Below are 18,894 nucleotides of genomic sequence, written 5' to 3'. Positions count from 1 at the left end.
CAGCGTGGTCATACACATCTCTTAGAGGAGGCTAGAGACGGTAGAAATCGGAGGACCGTTTTGCACATCTCCTCTGGACCACCTGCATGAGTATGGTTGCCCTTTAAAAGTGGAAGCATCTACTGAATCACAAGACCATGTAAGGTTGCAGAAAGTTCAGGTCAAGTTCAAGTCAAGAATAATCAACATACAATTCGGTCTTAGTATTTTTCCATTACAAATGGCATGCAAGTTTGATACCGTTCCTCGTTACGATTACAGAATCCGTCCTCCAACTTCTACCTGCACCAGCTGCCCCTGTACAGCACAATGACTGCACTGGGATGACAACGAAGCTACTAACCCCTACAAGAGACCCTGTACAGACTTGATGTATTTCATACTAAAAAAGGCCACAACATCACAAATAATTCCATATTAACTTTATTTAAAGTTTAGGAAATGCAAATAATAATAATAATTGAATAATAATTTGGTAGTGCAATATTTGACACACACAATGTAACGTAACATCAAGGGAGTAGCTAAATACATAAAATAAGATTTATTATTTTCATCATGATAAAAAATCTGGAGGATGCTAAAACCTAAACTATGTGAGATGGCATAAACTGAGAGGGTAAAAAAATAAGAGGAAAAAGTGACAGCAAGTGTGACCTGACAAGGAAATGACAACATTCAAATAAGCAAAGCATGTAAACTTGGTTTCTCCCGTAATAGAACAGTGTTTCAGTCTCTCTCAGCTCAACATCACAATAAAATCTTTATCATACATTTTCTTTAAAAAAATAAGTACCAGTCACCAAGTAAAAGAAAAGAAAAAGGAAAGGAAAAACAAAATAGCATAAACACTGAAAGACAAGCACAAACATTTATATTTCCATCTCTGTTATTATACTATACTTTTGCTTTCAAGAAACAACCATGTCAAGCCTTCCTTCTCCAATTACCCTTTACACCCTTTCCAATTACCAGCTCCCTGTCATGGTGTCTCAACCTCAAAACATAACTGTTGATTTGCATATCCAAAGCCAAAGCGTTTGCATAGACGCACATAGAACATGTTTACAGTGACTGGAAGCTGGAGGACAGCAGGGTCATTATGACCCTAGTATAGCTTTGCAGTGGACGCTGACAGAGGCAGAAATCAGGACAGGCTCATTCTCATGCACGGAATAAGGAATGGTGTCGAATATGTGTTTGATACCATTCCTCATTCATTCAGTTCCATGCATTACAATGAACCCGTCCTCCGATTTCTACCTCCACCAGCCTCCCCTGAGCTACGCTGAAACACCTGGCCTGTGGCGTACGACTGTGTTAGCAGCCTCAGAGAGAAAGGGGACTTTCTTGGTCGGGGTGTATCACAGTAGGAGGAAGTAGTAGTGGTAGTAGTACATATTCAGAATGTGGTGACAACTTATAAACACATCATCAATACATCATAAACAGTATAAGCTGAGGCGTAACATTAGGACTCTTTTTAAAAGTGCTGAAATATGCTGCAGGAATTAAAATCTACGATTATCAACGTTAGTAACAGACACATCTCCGAGTAAGGTCTGTGATCTGTTGCAGTTTAGCCGACGAGGCGGCCATTTTGTTTCATTCTAATGATGCATTGTCGTTTGTTGCATTGTTCCAAGGCCTGCTGTGGCAGTGCAACCTGGGAAGGTGGGGGGGGGGGGGGGGGGGGAGAGAGGATTTGGACATCCAACACTTTTACAGCAGTGCTGGGACCAAAACGTTTTGGTTTTGTAGCTGATTCTGCAACACAAAACAATCACTTGCCAATAGTGTGCAGGCTTTTCTTCCCACAAGTCAGAGTTCTCTCTCTCTCTCTCTGTGTGTGTGTGCCAGTCTCATTTCTGTCTGAACACGAGGAGGAAGATGATAATCCCTGACAGGAGCACCATCATCATCACCACCGACGTGAACAGGAAGGCTCTGCACGCCGGCCTGTTGGACAGTCTCAGCAGCAGCACGCTCGCCCCCCTCGCCCGCCTCGCCTCCTCCGCCGCCCTCAGCCCCGCCGGGGGGTTGGGCAGCCCCACGTCCAGGGAGTGCCTGACGGTGCGCAGCGACACGGGCACCTCGGAGGACCTCTTCACCTGGAGCTTCCCTTTGCTGCGGTTGAAGCGGATGCTGTAGACCCGCTGCATGGCCGCCGGGAGGTAGGAGAGCACCGCCGGGTCCGTGGCCAGCTTGGGGAGCCCCAGGTCGGGCAGGGGGGTGAAGCCGCGGCACAGGGGGCACTGGATGGAGTTGGGCTGGGCCGACTTGACGTTCATGCGGGCCAGGCACTCCAGGCAGAAGGTGTGGCCGCACTGGAGCATCTTCGGGGTGCGGAAGACGTTGTTGAACTGGCTGAAGCACACGGCGCACTCCAGGTCCGGGGCTTCCTCTTCCACGGCAGGCAGGGGGGGCGCCGGGTGAGGCCCCAGGTGAGGCCTCAGGTGAGGCCTCAGGTGAGGTTGCAGGTAGGGGTCCAGGGGAACCTCCAGGTGAGGCCCCAGGTGAGGCCCCAGGTAGGGGTCGAGGTGAGGCCCCAGGTGAGGCCCCAGGTGAGGTTCCAGGTGAGGTTCCAGGTAGGGGTCCAGGTGGGGCTCCGGGTGGGGGTCCGGGTGGGGGTCCAGTTGAGTCTCCAGGTAGGGGTCCATGTAGGGGTCCAGGTGAGGCCCCAGGTGAGGTTGCAGGTAGGGGTCCAGGGGAACCTCCAGGTGAGGCCCCAGGTGAAGCCCCAGGTAGGGGTTCAGGTGAAGCCCCAGGTGAGGTTCCAGGTAGGGGTCCAGGTGAGGCCCCAGGTCAGGCCTCAGGTGAGGTTCCAGGTGAGGTTCCAGGTAGGGGTCCAGTTGAGTCTCCAGGTAGGGGTCCATGTAGGGGTCCATGGTGGATAGGTTATGGGCGGTGAGGGGTTGGCACCTTTGGCCTGCAGCAGAGTCAGAAGGAGGGCACTACCAGCAGCATGGCACTGCTGGGAACCTGAGGAGAGACAAGAGGCAAGGCCCAGTTTTTTAGTTGTTGTTGTTGTTTATGTTTAATCGAGATTGATCAAATAATCCTGTGTGCCCCTAAGGTCAGCTGAGACTAATCAGCTAATCATTCCAAGTGTGAAAACAACTCATCCCATTTACATATAGGCCATTTTAGCGGACGCTTTTTATCCAAAGCGACTTACATTGCAGTGAGTGCGTTACATTTTTCTGTATATATGGTCCCGGCGGGAATTGAACTCCCAAGTGTTGGTTTAGCGCCGCCACGCTCTACCAACTGAGGACCACAACACATAAACAACATAATCGAGACTATGACCTTCATACAGTAGGAGTTTGCTGAAGGCCGTGCATCTGAAACCAGTCTGTTCTCTAATAGCCAATGGGGACAACGCTGAAACTGCATTGTCTGATTTGTCCCAGTTGGCATTCATGATGCTAAACCTCAAACCCCCCCCCCCCCCTTCCTGTTAACTCTAGACGGATCCTGTTACCACATGATAAGTGAACACATGATTCCTTGTGGATATCAATAGCACACATATTTGCCTTGGAAATAAAAGCCTGCCTTCGTTTGCATTTGGACGCACACAGAACATGTTTACTGTCTGTGACTGGAAGCTAGAGGACAGCAGGGCCATTATGACTAGCACGGCTTTGCAGGGGAGGCTGGCGGAGGCAGAAATCAGAGGACGGGCTCATTCTGACGCATGGAATAAGGGACGGTATCGAAAACGTGTTTGATAGCGTTCTTCATGCGCCATGCAGCGTGTATGCAAAGCAGATGGACCGCAGATTGCACCGTTCTGACCTTTAGATGGTTGCAACAAGTCCGATACTGTACAAGAGTGACCAGAGGATGAACAGTGTCAACTCAGTCAGTGTTCTAGAATTCATTGGCAGTTAGTGAGTTAAAGCTGTGATGTGAAAAGTTGACTAATATGTTTCTATATGTTTAAAGGAGCAGTGCGTAAGTTTGTTGTTCCTAATAATAATAATAATAATAATAATATAACCCGCCCCCTCAAAATAGACTTGCGGACTTAGGTGTTGCGTTTCTGCATACTTTCGCGATACGAGAAGGCAGCCACCACAGACAGAATGGCGAGAATCAGCGAGTCCACCTCTCTAGAACACCCCAGACCCCTCCCCTAGAACACCCCTGGCCCCTCCCCTAGAACACCCCTGGCCCCTCCCCTAGAACACACCTGGCCCCTCCCCTGGAACACCCCTGGCCCTTCCCCCCTAGAACACCCCAGACCCCTCCCCTAGAACACCCCTGGCCCCTCCCCTAGAACACCCCTGGCCCCTCCCCTAGAACACCCCTGGCCCTTCCCCCCTAGAACACACCTGGCCCCTCCCCTAGAACACCCCTGGCCCCTCCCCTAGAACACCCCTGGCCCCTCCCCTAGAACACCCCTGGCCCCTCCCCTAGAACACCCCTGGCCCCTCCCCTAGAACACCCCTGGCCCCTCCCCTAGAACACCCCTGGCCCCTCCCCTAGAACAGCCCAGACCCCTCCCCTAGAACACCCCTGGCCCCTCCCCTAGAACACCCCAGACCCCTCCCCTAGAACACCCCAGACCCCTCCCCTAGAACACCCCTGGCCCCTCCCCTAGAACACCCCTGGCCCCTCCCCTAGAACACACCTGGGTCGCCCACACACAAAAGGAATTTTGATCGTAAATATTGAACACGTTTAATATTTACGATCGTCGGCCCGACCATTTTCCAAGCAGATTGTCGGGAGAAATGGACTTAACACACCTCACACCACAGGATAATCTTGCAGGATAATCTTTAGAGTCATCCGATAATCAGGCGTTTGCTGTCCTTGGTTGGAAGGGGGGAAATCGGGCCAAAATCGGCCAGATTATCTGTATGTGTGTACCAGGCTTGAGTGTCGGGTAGGACACCGCATTTTAGAAAGTGCTTTTTGGGGCCAAAACCGTGTTCGTAAAATGAAAGATTTCCTTCAAGGGATCTCATTACCCCTTTGCTATCAATTAAACACAGACATTACAACTAGAACGCTTAATGTTAAATACTACACCTTTAAGGTCTTGCGCATGTCAGACATCCTGGCTAGTTGGTCTCCCTTAAATACTATGTTTTTTGGTCTTGGATAAGAATAGACTTCCTAATTAGACTGACCTGACCGCAGTATGTCATCCTGCTCTTCTTAAAATGCTTGTTAGGTGAGCATATGAGCAACGACTCCAGGCGGATGTGGCAGGGGGTTCAGCAGATGACAAACTTCAGAGCCAACAGGCTCACAGCCGCAGAGGACGACCCCCTGCTGGCGGGAAAGCTGAACACCTTCTACGCCCGGTTCGACGAGGGGCGAACGGAGGTAACCACAACACAGACACCACTCTCTCCAGCTCTCAGCAGCCTCACCCTCACAGAGCACGAGGTGAGACGCGTACTGAAGGCGGTGGACCCCAGGAAAGCCTCGGGGCCGGATGGCGTCCTGGGACGGGTGCTGAGAGACTGCGCCGACCAGCTGGCCGGGGTTTTCACCAACATCTTTAACCAGTCCCTGTCCCAGGCCACCGTCCCACCCTGCCTGAAAACCTCAACTATCATCCCAGTCCCGAAGAAAAGCACGGTGAGCTGCCTAAACGACTACCGCCCGGTAGCACTCACACCAATCATCATGAAGTGCTTCGAGAAACTAGTCCGGGCCCACATACTCACACGCCTCCCGCCCAACCTGGATCCATACCAGTTCGCCTACAGAGCCCACAGGTCCACAGAGGACGCCATAGCGACGACTCTCCACGCCACTCTATCCCACCTGGAGAGGGGAAACAGCTACGCGAGACTGCTCTTCGTGGACTTCAGCTCCGCCTTTAACACCATCCTTCCAGACAGGCTAGTGACCAAACTACTAGACCTGGGTCTATCACACTCTATATGTGCGTGGATCAAGGACTTCCTGACCGACCGCCCCCAGAGGGTGCGGGTGGGCCCCCACACCTCCACAGCCCTCAGCCTCAGCACTGGGTCACCCCAGGGCTGCGTGCTAAGCCCCATCCTCTACAACCTCTACACCCACGACTTCACCCCCATCCACCCCAGCAACTACATCGTAAAGTTTGCAGACGACACCACCGTGGTGGGATGTATCTCGGGGGGGGACGAGGCGGCGTACAGGGATGAGGTAGAGCAATTGAGCAAGCTGTGCAAGGTTAACAACCTGCTGCTAAACAAGTCAAAGACCCAGGAATTCATCGTAGACTTCAGGAGGAAAAAGTCCGAGATCCAGCCCCTGCTCATCGACGGAGAGAGCGTGGAGATAGTCTCAACCCTCCGATTCCTGGGACACAACATGCGGGATGACCTGGCCTGGAAGGACAACACTAAAGGCACCATCAAGAGGGCACAACAGCGGCTATACACCCTGAGATGCCTCAGGAAACAACACAACAAGCAGGAGATACTGGTGGCCTTCTACCACGGCGCAGTGGAGAGCATCCTCACCTTCGGCATCTCCAACTGGTTCCACAGCTGCACAACAGCGGAGAGAAACGAGCTACAGAGAGTCGTGAGAACAGCACAGAAGATCACCGGCGCCCCCCTCCCCTCTCTGGAGGAGCTGTACAAAACACGCTGTCTCAGGAGGGCCTCCAAGATCTCCAAGGACCCGACCCACCCTGGGCACGAACACTTTGTCAAGCTGCCCTCGAACAGGAGGTACAGGACCCCGGCCGCTAAGACAAACAGACTGAAGAACAGCTTCTACCACAGGGCCGTCAAGGCCCTGAACACAGAAAAGGCCTAAGTTCTGGGCCCAGGACAGTCCGGACGGATTGTATGGCAGCTAGTGCTGAGGCACAAACATGTACATTTTCAAGCCTGCAAACTGTGACACTTTAAAATAATGTGAAAAAATACTTTTTGTGCAATATGACAACCCTAGTTGACTATCTGTGCAGTATAGTACAGTGGATTGTGTACATAGCCTTTATTGATGTAAACCAGCTCCTTACCTTCTTGTGATTTTATGCATCTATGCTTTTTCTAAAATGTGTTTTCTTTTTCCTTTCCTAAACACCAGGGGAGCCTCCCCTCCTAAATTTCGTTGTTTGGTACCTGTACTGTAGCAATGACAAATAAAGTCCATTCCATTCCATTCCATATAAAAGGGGTGTAAAGATTTAAGTGCAAGTTATATCAGCAACACATTGATTTTACTGTTAAAATTGATTAAAAATTTGTAAAATGATGGCTATAGCTATGATATTAAAATACTAAAAAGTAATGATGATGATTAAAATAAATAAATAAATGCAGATTCAATTCGATACAAATTCATGAGCCTTGACCCTTGCTGTTAAACAGTCTTAGAGCAGCCGGGATAAAAGATTTTTTTTTTTTTGCACAAAGACAACAATATTCCCCTTAAGATAAAAACTGCACATGGTTAAGACACATCAACAGAGTAGGGCTAACTTCAAACACACCTGAAACAAATAGATGTGATACTCACTGACGAGTCTGGCTTTGTGAGTGAGGATATATTATGACCTGCAACGTATGTAAAGAAGGGGGAAACGTTAAAAGTGAAATAGTTGATCCTCTGACAGATAATAAACAGCCCAATAGTCCTGGTGTTGTCTAAGGACTACATTATCACGTTGCATGACTTATAACTTGTCACTTTATTTAACTTGAGTCCTCCTGTCTTATTGGTCTCTGTGCTGCAATGTCAAGGAACCGAAGCCAAAGAATTGTAGCCTACTCTCTTACACTTGTGTAGCCTAATGTGACGTAACTAGACAACCTGAAACTCGATTGGGTGGTGGTGAGAGGTAATCAAAGGAGTAGCTACAATGTGTATCCACCATCTGCAAACCCACACGCATACTGTCACATATGGAGTAAGGTAGAGCTCCAGCTCTAACATAACATAACATACAGCTACCTTTCTAGTCAGTCTTCCCGTGGTTATTTGGGTCATGTATCAGTCCTCTGCTGCCAGTCCGTCCGTGCGTAAAGTTGGGTCCAGCCAGGGAGCGCAGGTTGGTCCCCCCGGGCAAGGTCGTAACGCACTCCAAACGAACTGTTGATCTTTCTTTGCTTCGAGCTCCCTCCCCTCTTTCTCCCTCTCATTCGGCCTTCCCCCCTAAGTTCCAATTTGAATACTGGAATAATAGGAGGAAACATACATGCGTTGGCTAGTCAAATGACCACAGAGGTAAGATCAGGCTGCTATGTAAACTTCCCTGCTCAACAACGAGCGCGCAAACCGGCCATGCGCAAATGTGCTGTCGGTGATGACACCTGCGGACACTTGACGTTGATTAGTCGGCCCATAATTAGACCGTTAGCAAGACCAACATATGAAAGTAATGTACAATAAACCAAAGTCTATTTCAACTTGTGAATTAGACTTTGATTAATCTAAATTTGAACAGTAGTTGGCCTGCAATATCATTTCAAATATGAATAAGATCGGTTGCAGCCATAGTTGGGTTTAGATTTTGTAGTAGTTTAATTCCTTTTTTGTGTGCCATATTAGCCTGAATGATGTGGGATAATGATGATAAACTGTTTCTACTACCAAAATAAGACGTTGCAAGTCCACACATTTCCATCTGGAAATAATTTTTGTAGTAGTTATATACAAATGGAGACCACTTCTCATAAGTTCCCCGTTCTCCTTCATAGAAAGTAAAGGTATGTCTACATACCTATGTGGTTATTATTCTATGTAATGCTCATCACATCTTCTGTATCTCTTTATCTATAGATATATCTAACATCTATCAATTCATCCATCCAACCAAACCATCTAACTTTATCTGCTACCATAAGGCTACTAACTTTCTTTCAACTTCCCAGCATATTGTGACGTTAGAATTATAAGGTTCTATCTCCATTTTTGTCAAAATTGAGTTTTTTTACATAATCTGATCCATTAGGTGTTTATTAATGCCTGGGTGGTGTTATTTATTAAAATGTTGATTTTTTTTTTGTTAGTAATTAATCAAATACAAAGGTTCCATCTCACAAAACATAATGGAATGTAAAAACGTTGAAGCTCAATATCTCTGAACTACCCTAAACGGAGATAGCACCTTATAATTCTAAGCTCACGATATCTATTTATCTATCGTCAGTTATTAGTTTTATTATGTAGGCTAATGCTGGCTGCCCATAGCCTCTTCAGCCTGTAAGGATCATTTAGCAGAGTCATGGCAGAGTCCTGGCTGTGCCTCTGTATGGATCTGTGTTGGGTGGAAGCCATGAGCAAAAACAAAAACACAGGGATAATCATTTACATATTCTTTATTACTGGTATCAAACACAAAATTACATTTTCTATACAAACAGAGTCGGGTTAGATCCTAACCAATAGCCAAAGATTATTTTGGGCACAGTTTTTATGACAATTAAAAAAATAAATAAAGATAGTGATTGTAACAGTTAAAAAATGATTTAATTGCATGAAAAGCAAATCATAATTAACAGCATCATTTGTCAAAAGAACAATGTCATCTATTGTCTGTAATAGTCATCCACCATTTTTACATGATGTGTACACAGGGCTCCCTTGTAAAAGAGACCGTGGTCTCAATGTGACTCCTTGCCTAAATAAAGGTTAAATAAAATAAATACAAAAAATGTGAATATGACTGTCCAGTCCTCGGAAAGAAGACAATGATTCTACGGTTTATCATATTGTTCTTTTTATATCATGCTGCATTCATTTGCTCCTCGGAAATAGGCAACTCATGTCGGCCTGCCTCTGAGAATTCTGATTCATCCCATTTGAGAGCCATCTCAGGTAACAGGGACACCCACGCCAAATCCTACATTTGTCTAAATTGTTAGAGACACGGTTCCTCACATCCTCTCCTCCGTCCTCCACTTGCTTCGTCAAAAAGCATTGGAGCATATAGGGAAGCGCAAAAACTAGTTTTCTACTCTTACATGGGACAATAACCCTCCCCACGGACCACTAGTTGTTCTGATGTCCTGTTGTGTACATGTCTCTATGTGAAATTCAATAAAAATATTAACCATAAAAAAAGCATTGGAGGACAATATGTAATATGTGCGTGTTCAGCAGGCCTTGAGAGATGCAGATTCCGAGGAGCGCCTGAACGCACCATCGTTTCTATCAGAAGCGTCCTCAATATAACTGGCTACCAAGGCGCCGACTACTAACTGAAGCTAATACCCTCAGGCTGGTTGAAGGAGTTTGACCCCAGGCTCATTAAACAGCAGTGGATCTTATTGCTCAGTGGTTCAGACAAACTGTAGCAGAATGAAAGTGCCGCGATGACATCTTCCAACCCAGCAGCGCCCTATAGCCTGTCCCTATAGGTGAAGTAGTAACATAATTCATGATATGGCTCACCCATTTCATACAGCAGTGGTTTAAAACAGTGATTAGAGTCCCTTAGCATTATTTTTGAAAACTAGTTTTCTTTTGTTTACAAGTTATTTCCTCAACGGTCTTTGGCCTACACTGACCACTAGTGTACCTTTAGCTAACACGACATTAGCCACATTGCTAGCATGAGCTGCTCGGTCTACAGACATCCAAACACACACATCCCAGAGCCATGTCCCCCCCCACCCCCACCCCCACCCCAATCCCAATCCAACCCACCCGCCCGCCCGCCCCCCCCTTGGCCCCTACCCCGCTTCTTATCTCTCTGAGTGGAATGTTCCAGAAAGGTTCTCCCTGATTGTTCTGACACAGTCAGTGTCTGCTGCATCAGCGCTACAGATCTACGGCAGTGGTAATCCTATTCCTAGTCTTCTCCATCCGTCCGTCCGTCCGTCTGTCCGTCCATCCATCTGGCTTCTGGATGGACGCTTGACCCCCAGGGATGGGGCGGGGGGGGGTCTCTCTGCTCTCTGGCCTGACGCCCCTTGACCCCCAGGGATGGGGGGGGGGGTCTCTCTGCTCTCTGGCCTGACGCCCCTTGACCCCCAGGGATGGGGGCGGGGGGGGGTCTCTCTGCTCTCTGGCCTGACGCCCCTTGACCCCCAGGGATGGGGGCGGGGGGGGGTCTCTCTGCTCTCTGGCCTGACGCCCCTTGGTCCTCTCAGTCTGGGTGGTGGCTAAGTAAGTAAATATGTGGGGGGGGAAGGGGGGGGCAGCAGTATACTGTATCTGATACCACCGTTGCTCCGTTGCACCCGCCCAATCAGAACCGGGACACCTCTTTGAGGTCCAGGCCCGTGCCCTGGCCCAGGTGCAGGACGTGCAGCCCGGCGTTGAAGCTGGCACACAGCAGGCTGGTGGGGTCGCTGGGCGCCAAGGCAACCAGTGGACCAGCACCGTCCATGGTCAGAGTGGCATAACATTCTGTGGAGAGGAGGGTGGGGGGGGGGGGGGAGAAGAGAGAGAGAGGGGGGAAAGAGAGAGGGAGAGAGAGAGGGAGAGAGAGAGAGGAAGAGAGAGAGAGGGAGAGGGAGGGAGAGAATGAGAGAAACAATGAGAAAGAGAGCAAGATGACTAACTACAGTATAAAAGGGAAGACGGAGAGGGTGTGTGTGTGTGTGTGTGTGTGTGTTAATGAGTGAATGAATGACAGGGAAACGGAGTCTGTCAAATTCCTAACCATTTAGCATGTTTGTGTATGGCCTGTGTGTGTGTGTGTGTGTGTGTGTGTGTGTGTGTGTGTGTGTTACCGGCGGTGTTCTGGTCCCAGATCTTGACGGAGCTGTCGTGGGAGGAGGAGGCCACCATGGCGGGGCTGCCGGGGCTGGAGGGCAGGAACACACAGCAGGCCGTGGTCTGGAGGTGACCCCGGTACTCCACCACCTTACAGCCTGGCTGCCTCAGGTCCCACAGCTACACACAGACAGGAGGGCAGACAGACAGACAGGAGGGGAGGCAGACAGGAGGGGAGGCAGACAGGAGGGGAGGCAGACAGGAGGGCAGACAGACAGGAGGGGAGGCAGACAGGAGGGGAGGCAGACAGGAGGGCAGACAGACAGGAGGGGAGGCAGACAGGAGGGCAGACAGACAGGAGGGGAGGCAGACAGACAGGAGGGCAGGCAGACAGGAGGGGAGGCAGACAGGAGGGCAGACAGACAGACAGGCAGGCAGACAGACAGGAGGGCAGACAGACAGGAGGGGAGGCAGACAGGAGGGCAGACAGACAGGAGGGCAGGCAGACAGGAGGGGAGGCAGACAGGAGGGGAGGCAGACAGGAGGGGAGGCAGACAGGAGGGCAGGCAGACAGGAAGGGAGACAGACAGGAGGGCAGACAGACAGGAGGGGAGGCAGACAGGAGGGCAGACAGACAGGAGGGCAGACAGACAGGAGGGCAGACAGACAGGAGGGGAGACAGACAGGAGGGCAGACAGACAGGAGGGCAGGCAGACAGGAGGGCAGACAGACAGGAGGGCAGACAGACAGGAGGGCAGACAGACAGGAGGGCAGGCAGACAGGAGGGCAGACAGACAGGAGGGCAGACAGACAGGAGGGCAGACAGACAGGAGGGCAGGCAGACAGGAGGGCAGGCAGACAGGAGGGCAGGCAGGAGGGCAGACAGACAGGAGGGCAGACAGACAGGAGGGCAGACAGACAGGAGGGCAGGCAGACAGGAGGGCAGACAGACAGACAGGAGGGGAGGCAGACAGGAGGGCAGACAGACAGGAGGGCAGACAGACAGGAGGGGAGGCAGACAGGAGGGCAGACAGACAGGAGGGGAGACAGACAGGAGGGGAGGCAGACAGGAGGGGAGGCAGACAGGAGGGGAGGCAGACAGGAGGGGAGGCAGACAGGAGGGGAGGCAGACAGGAGGGGAGGCAGACAGGAGGGCAGACAGACAGGAGGGCAGGCAGACAGGAGGGGAGGCAGACAGACAGGAGGGGAGGCAGACAGACAGGAGGGCAGACAGACAGGAGGGCAGACAGACAGGAGGGGAGGCAGACAGGAGGGCAGACAGACAGGAGGGCAGACAGACAGGAGGGGAGGCAGACAGGAGGGGAGGCAGACAGGAGGGCAGACAGACAGGAGGGCAGACAGACAGGAGGGCAGACAGACAGGAGGGCAGACAGACAGGAGGGCAGGCAGACAGGAGGGGAGGCAGACAGGAGGGGAGGCAGACAGGAGGGGAGGCAGACAGGAGGGGAGGCAGACAGGAGGGGAGGCAGACAGGAGGGGAGGCAGACAGGAGGGCAGACAGACAGGAGGGCAGGCAGACAGGAGGGCAGACAGACAGGAGGGGAGGCAGACAGGAGGGCAGACAGACAGGAGGGGAGGCAGACAGGAGGGGAGGCAGACAGGAGGGGAGGCAGACAGGAGGGGAGGCAGACAGGAGGGGAGGCAGACAGGAGGGGAGGCAGACAGGAGGGCAGACAGACAGGAGGGCAGACAGACAGGAGGGGAGGCAGACAGGAGGGCAGACAGACAGACAGGGCAGGCAGACAGACAGGAGGGGAGGCAGACAGACAGGAGGGGAGGCAGACAGGAGGGCAGGCAGACAGGAGGGCAGGCAGACAGGAGGGGAGGCAGACAGGAGGGCAGACAGACAGGAGGGCAGACAGACAGGAGGGCAGGCAGACAGGAGGGGAGGCAGACAGGAGGGCAGACAGACAGGAGGGCAGACAGACAGGAGGGGAGGCAGACAGGAGGGCAGACAGACAGGAGGGCAGACAGACAGGAGGGGAGGCAGACAGGAGGGCAGGCAGACAGGAGGGCAGGCAGACAGGAGGGGAGGCAGACAGGAGGGCAGACAGACAGGAGGGCAGACAGACAGGAGGGCAGGCAGACAGGAGGGGAGGCAGACAGGAGGGCAGACAGACAGGAGGGCAGACAGACAGGAGGGGAGGCAGACAGGAGGGCAGACAGACAGGAGGGCAGACAGACAGGAGGGGAGGCAGACAGGAGGGCAGGCAGACAGGAGGACAGACAGACAGGAGGGGAGGCAGACAGGAGGGCAGACAGACAGGAGGGGAGGCAGACAGGAGGGCAGGCGGGCGGACAGACAGGCAGATGGTCAGACAGACAGACAGACATAGACAGACAGACAGACAGGCAGACAGTTAAATGAACAAGCACCCACACACAGGACTCTCTCGATAATGCTGACTAATACTCAAGAGGAAGGAGAATGTTGCGGAAAAGGCGTCCGATTCACAATTGTATTATTGTATCGTATCACTCTCGCTTGCTTCCGGGTCTCTCTTGAAAAAAAAAAAAAAAAATCTGAATGAGACTAACCTGGATCAATACGGGTTAGATATTTATTTATTTATTTGCCAGGGACAGTGCACATTAATCAACAAATCAGTTTCCACATCAATGTAAATGCGCCAGAGTTAGCTCATGAGCTAATTTTCATCTGTAGTCCCTGAGCAGGCTATTACAAAATGAATGGTGTAGTCATGTCATTAAAAACATCAGCAAGCACAATGAAACGACCCAACAGGCAATACACTACATGACAATACAAGAGAAAGCAAGACAATACAAGATAAGCAGGCACAGCGAAATGTAAGAGTCCAGTCTCACCGTGGCCTCACAGCCTTGGCCTCCGAAGCCGTTGCTGCTGGAGAGCAGGTGGTTGGAGTTGGAGCTGATGTCACAGTGGGTCTGGATGTACTGCTTGGCTGGGAACGTGTTGGTCACGTTCCACGTACGACTGTCCCACACCCTGCCACCCAGGACACACACACACACACACACACACAGACGCGCACACACACAGGTTTATATACTGTAGTATCAACACACACACACACACACACACAGATGCAGAAACACACACACACACACACACAGGTTTATATACTGTAGTATCAACACACACACACACACACTAGGGCTGCACGATTTGGGGAAAAAATCGAATTGCGATTATTTGGACAGATATCGCGATTGCGATTAATTTGCGATTATTATTTTTTTAAATAGCAAAAAAAAAAAAAAAAAAAAAAGTTTTTGTAAAGTGTGGCCATATCTCCGGCTAGGAAGGTCGTATCAACGTGCAGTTTGTTTGTACGTCTTCAGGGGACTTAGAGGCTCCCTCCTCTAGCACCCCCACAGCCCGAGCTACGAGTGAAAGAACTAAACTTACATTGGGTTGCTTTAAAGTTGGGTTGCTTTAAAATCAAGCTTCAGATTAAAACATGTGATGGAGCATTACTAACCTGACTCAGGTGGTTTGTTTCACACAACCATCTAGGAAAGCTTAATTGGAAGCTGTTTGGAAAAGGGCAGGTACTTTCAAAAAATACTTGGCAGGTGATTGGATGAATCTATCCATTTTCAGAGAGCATTACCACATGATACCATCAAACTACTTCTGCTGAAGCCATTATCCACCATGAATGTTGCTATTGCTAGCTACCGAAACGTGGGCGTTTCACGTGCGATGTTGTTGGTGTGCGTTCATTGACGTTGACGTTCATTGACGTTCACGTTCATTGTTGACGTTCATTGTTGACGTTCATTGACGTTGACGTTCATTGACGTTGAATCCGACGCGCTGTATGACGTATCCCATACGGGTAGTGGTGGTCTAGTGAGTTGGACTTGTGATCGGAAGGTTGTGTGAGTTCAAATCCCGCCTGAAACCACACCACTACTAGTGTGCCCTTGAGTAAGGCACTTAGCCCTCAGTTACTCCAGGGGGAATGTCCCTGTAATTCGTAATTGTAAATCGCTTTGGATTAAAAGCGTCTGCTAAATAGCAAAAAATAAATAAAATAAAATAAATTTAAAAATCGCAGGCAAATCGCAGGCTTTGCGATTAGCTAATCGCATAATTTCAAATCGCGATTTCGATTTAAAATCGATTAATCGTGCAGCCCTAACACACACACACACACACACAGATGCAGACACACACACACACACACACACACACAGAGACACAGATGCAGACACACACACACACACACACACACACAGACGCACAGACGCAGATGCAGACATACACAGAGACACACAGATGCAGACACACACACACACACAGACGCAGACACAAACACAGACACACAGTACTTTTCTGACCAAGTAGTGTATATCAGAAATGAAAACAACTATCTGACCAGACAGGCCATTTCAGGACATCTCTTACCACCTAGACCTAGGACAAATCTTCTCAAATCTACTGTAATTTACAGAGCCATTAAAGGATGGAACCCTTTACCCAAGCATGTTAGTAAAACTAATTATAGATGCACTTTCATGAAAACAATAAAAGAGCACTGAACTCTGAATGAACAATATACGATGTATCTTGTTTGCTGATCTGTTGTATTTTCATTTATTTTCTTTGGTTTTTAATTATTTTCTTTTGTTATTATGATGTATGTATGTATACAACGTTTACAATTGTCTGTATATATATAATGTTGACAATTGTTCAAATATGATTTTTGTATCGGACCGCAGGAAGATTAGCTAATGTCATGGCATTAGCTAATGGGGATCCTAATAAACAAACACACACACACACACACACACGATTGCAAATGACGGAACTTCGGACGGAACAGAAATCCCCTACCTGATAGTTTTATCTTCTGATGTTTGGACTATAGATGAGCTGCCAGGTACCCAGCACACATGAGTCACCTGGGAGGAGGACAGACACACAGGCAGAGAACAAGGAGTCACATTCTTTTCTTCTTAGGAGAAAAATATCTCAAAAAAAAAGAAGAAAACTTCCACATCACCTCAAACGAAAGACGTGCCGTTTCCATGGTTACCTACCAGGTTTCGGGAGATGGTGCTCCTCTGCTCACACACCCCTGACTCAATGTCCCACAGGCACATGGAGTTGTCACGGGAACCGGTGCACAGCTTCGTTCCGTCTGCAGGATCAATCGAATGAAGAGTATCGTGATGTCATCATTACACAACGGTTGTTACTATAGCTCAGGCTTGAACAGGTGTCTGTTCAGGTGTGTGTGTGTGTGTGTGTGTGTCCAGGATTCTTCACAAATCAACAAATCCTGGGGAGAACCCTGTCTGTGTGTGTGTGTGTGTGTGTGTGTGTGTCCAGGTGTGTGTTTCTGTCCAGGTGTGTGTGTGTGTTTCTGTCCAGGTGTGTGTGTGTTTTTCTGTCCAGGTGTGTGTGTGTGTGTGTGTGTTTCTGTACAGGTGTGTGTGTGTGTGTGTTTCTGTCCAGGTGTGTGTGTGTGTGTGTGTGTGTGTGTGTTTCTGTCCAGGTGTGTGTGTGTACAGGTGTGGTCTCTACCTGGGCTGATGGCCAGTCCGTTGACCACCAGCTCGTGGCCACAGAACTCCTGGATGGGCTCGTCCCCCTGGTTGAGGTCCCACATCACCACGCTCTTGTCCCTGGACGCACTGAAGATCCAGGTGCTGCCTGGGAAACACACCACCTGGGGGTGGACACACACACACACACACACACATACACACACAGACACACACACATACACACATACACACATACACACACACACACACACACACACACACACACACACACACAAATGAAACACTAGTGTGTGATATTCCTCCATTAGCGATCCACTCAGCGCCACAGCCGGGGTTTTTTACCTTGGTGACCTCTCTGTTGTGACCCTGGAATGACTGACACATCTTCCCTCCTCTCCAATCATACACCACGACCGCCTGGAAGGACAGACATCAACAGACACATATGACTGGAAGGACACTGGACACAGACACCAACAGACACACTAGACTGGAAGGGCAGGAGAGACATCAACAGACACACTCGACAGGAAGGACAGGAGACAGACACACTGGACTGGAAGGACAGGAGACAGACATCAACAGACACACTCGACAGCACACCAGACTGTAAGGACAGGACACAACAGACACATTAGAAGGACAGGACAGACATCAACAGACACACTAGATTAGTTCCTCTCCTATGCAATGTCAATGAGGAGGTAACAATGTCGTAATATGTAGGGCTGAGGTCCAAGTCTCTCATTCTAAGATCTCGTCTTCACCCTTAATGAGTTTTAATGTGTTAATGAGCTAGACTCTGCTAGAGGTTTTCAACCAAAATTGTCTCCACTAGACAATACCCTGTCCTTTTTAAGTCCACAAGGGGGCGTAGTACGCAGTGGTACACGGCACGACACACTTGAGGGAGAACGGTAAGAGAGAGAATCTATCTACTCAACCTGAGGGGGGGGTCACACTATGGGTCACACTCACATTGTCACTCCCTCCAGACACACAGAGGTCAGGGGTCAGCTTGGTGACGCAGTTGACAGCCCCGTTGTGGGCGGGCTCGTACTGAACCACCAGACTGGCCGCTGCGCTCGCCGCTTCATCGCCCCTGGTCGTCCTGCGAGGGAAACCAGAAATAGAAACACAAGAGCTGTTGTTATATCTATTACATCTACATCTATGTCTGTCCAGAGGAGTGGAATTTAGGATCTGGAGTATCTTAGATCTTGAGTATCTTAGATATTGAGTATCTTAGATGACACTGACGTTGATGATGTCTTGTCTCACCTGTACAGGTCTGAGCGCCGCTTGAACCTGCTCTGCAGCTTTCCCATGTCTACGGCAGAGCTACCACCCAGGTGCCCTCCCTATACGGGCAGACTGGGAGCAGGGAGGGGGGTGGGCGGTCTCCTCCGGGCTGTCAATCACCCTCTGTTGAGTCCAAAAAGCCAAGGAACCTTTCATGAAATCATTGACAGTTGACACCTCCTTCACTTAGGCGTAGGTGACATCTTGCCGAAAGCACCGAGGTCGGTCACCTCCTCAACCACAACCACCACCACCTGGCTATTTCATTGCTTGCCAAAGTCGACTCCACCACGTGCAGCCTATTTCTGACCTGACACTACTATATTTCCTGTAGGTAGGTACAGGTATAAGCTACTGTATAATCGTGTCAGATCCACAGAAGCCTTTTAGTGCCCTGGGCTTGACTTTTTGGCCGTTTTATGTCATACT

General features: G+C 49.9%; 3 protein-coding genes across 3 annotated transcripts in view; all 3 read right to left on the bottom strand.

The window, feature by feature from the left end:
* The window catches only part of tor4ab (torsin family 4, member Ab), a gene marked incomplete at both ends in the record, with an annotated part of 12,950 nt that extends 11,849 nt beyond the window's left edge, over window positions 1-1,101 (bottom strand). Inside the window, one exon of the mRNA XM_080532973.1 lies at window positions 1,070-1,101. Within this exon, the coding sequence (XP_080389099.1) occupies window positions 1,070-1,101 (32 nt within the window). The remainder of the gene's footprint in view (window positions 1-1,069) is intronic.
* A 761-nt stretch (window positions 1,102-1,862) lies between these two features.
* Window positions 1,863-2,888, bottom strand: LOC308159228 (uncharacterized protein; the record flags this gene model as incomplete). The annotated part of the gene is made up of 1 exon (XM_080532972.1): window positions 1,863-2,888. One exon carries the CDS (start codon window positions 2,886-2,888, stop codon window positions 1,863-1,865), a length of 1,026 nt encoding a protein of 341 aa, XP_080389098.1.
* Window positions 2,889-11,164: 8,276 nt separating this feature from the next.
* On the bottom strand, window positions 11,165-18,491 carry wdr31 (WD repeat domain 31; the record flags this gene model as incomplete). Its single annotated transcript, XM_080532241.1, has 9 exons — window positions 11,165-11,325; window positions 11,652-11,814; window positions 14,485-14,626; window positions 16,487-16,554; window positions 16,693-16,793; window positions 17,180-17,324; window positions 17,506-17,580; window positions 18,142-18,274; window positions 18,445-18,491. 9 exons carry the CDS (start codon window positions 18,489-18,491, stop codon window positions 11,165-11,167), a joined length of 1,035 nt encoding a protein of 344 aa, XP_080388367.1.
* Window positions 18,492-18,894: the final 403 nt, after the last annotated feature.

The sequence above is a fragment of the Nansenia antarctica genome, assembly GCF_963989245.1.
Source record: "Nansenia antarctica genome assembly, chromosome: 5".
Taxonomy (NCBI): Eukaryota; Metazoa; Chordata; class Actinopteri; order Argentiniformes; family Microstomatidae; genus Nansenia; species Nansenia antarctica.
The sequence above is the reverse complement of the archived record's forward strand: the minus strand, read 5'-3'. Positions and strand labels throughout refer to the sequence as shown.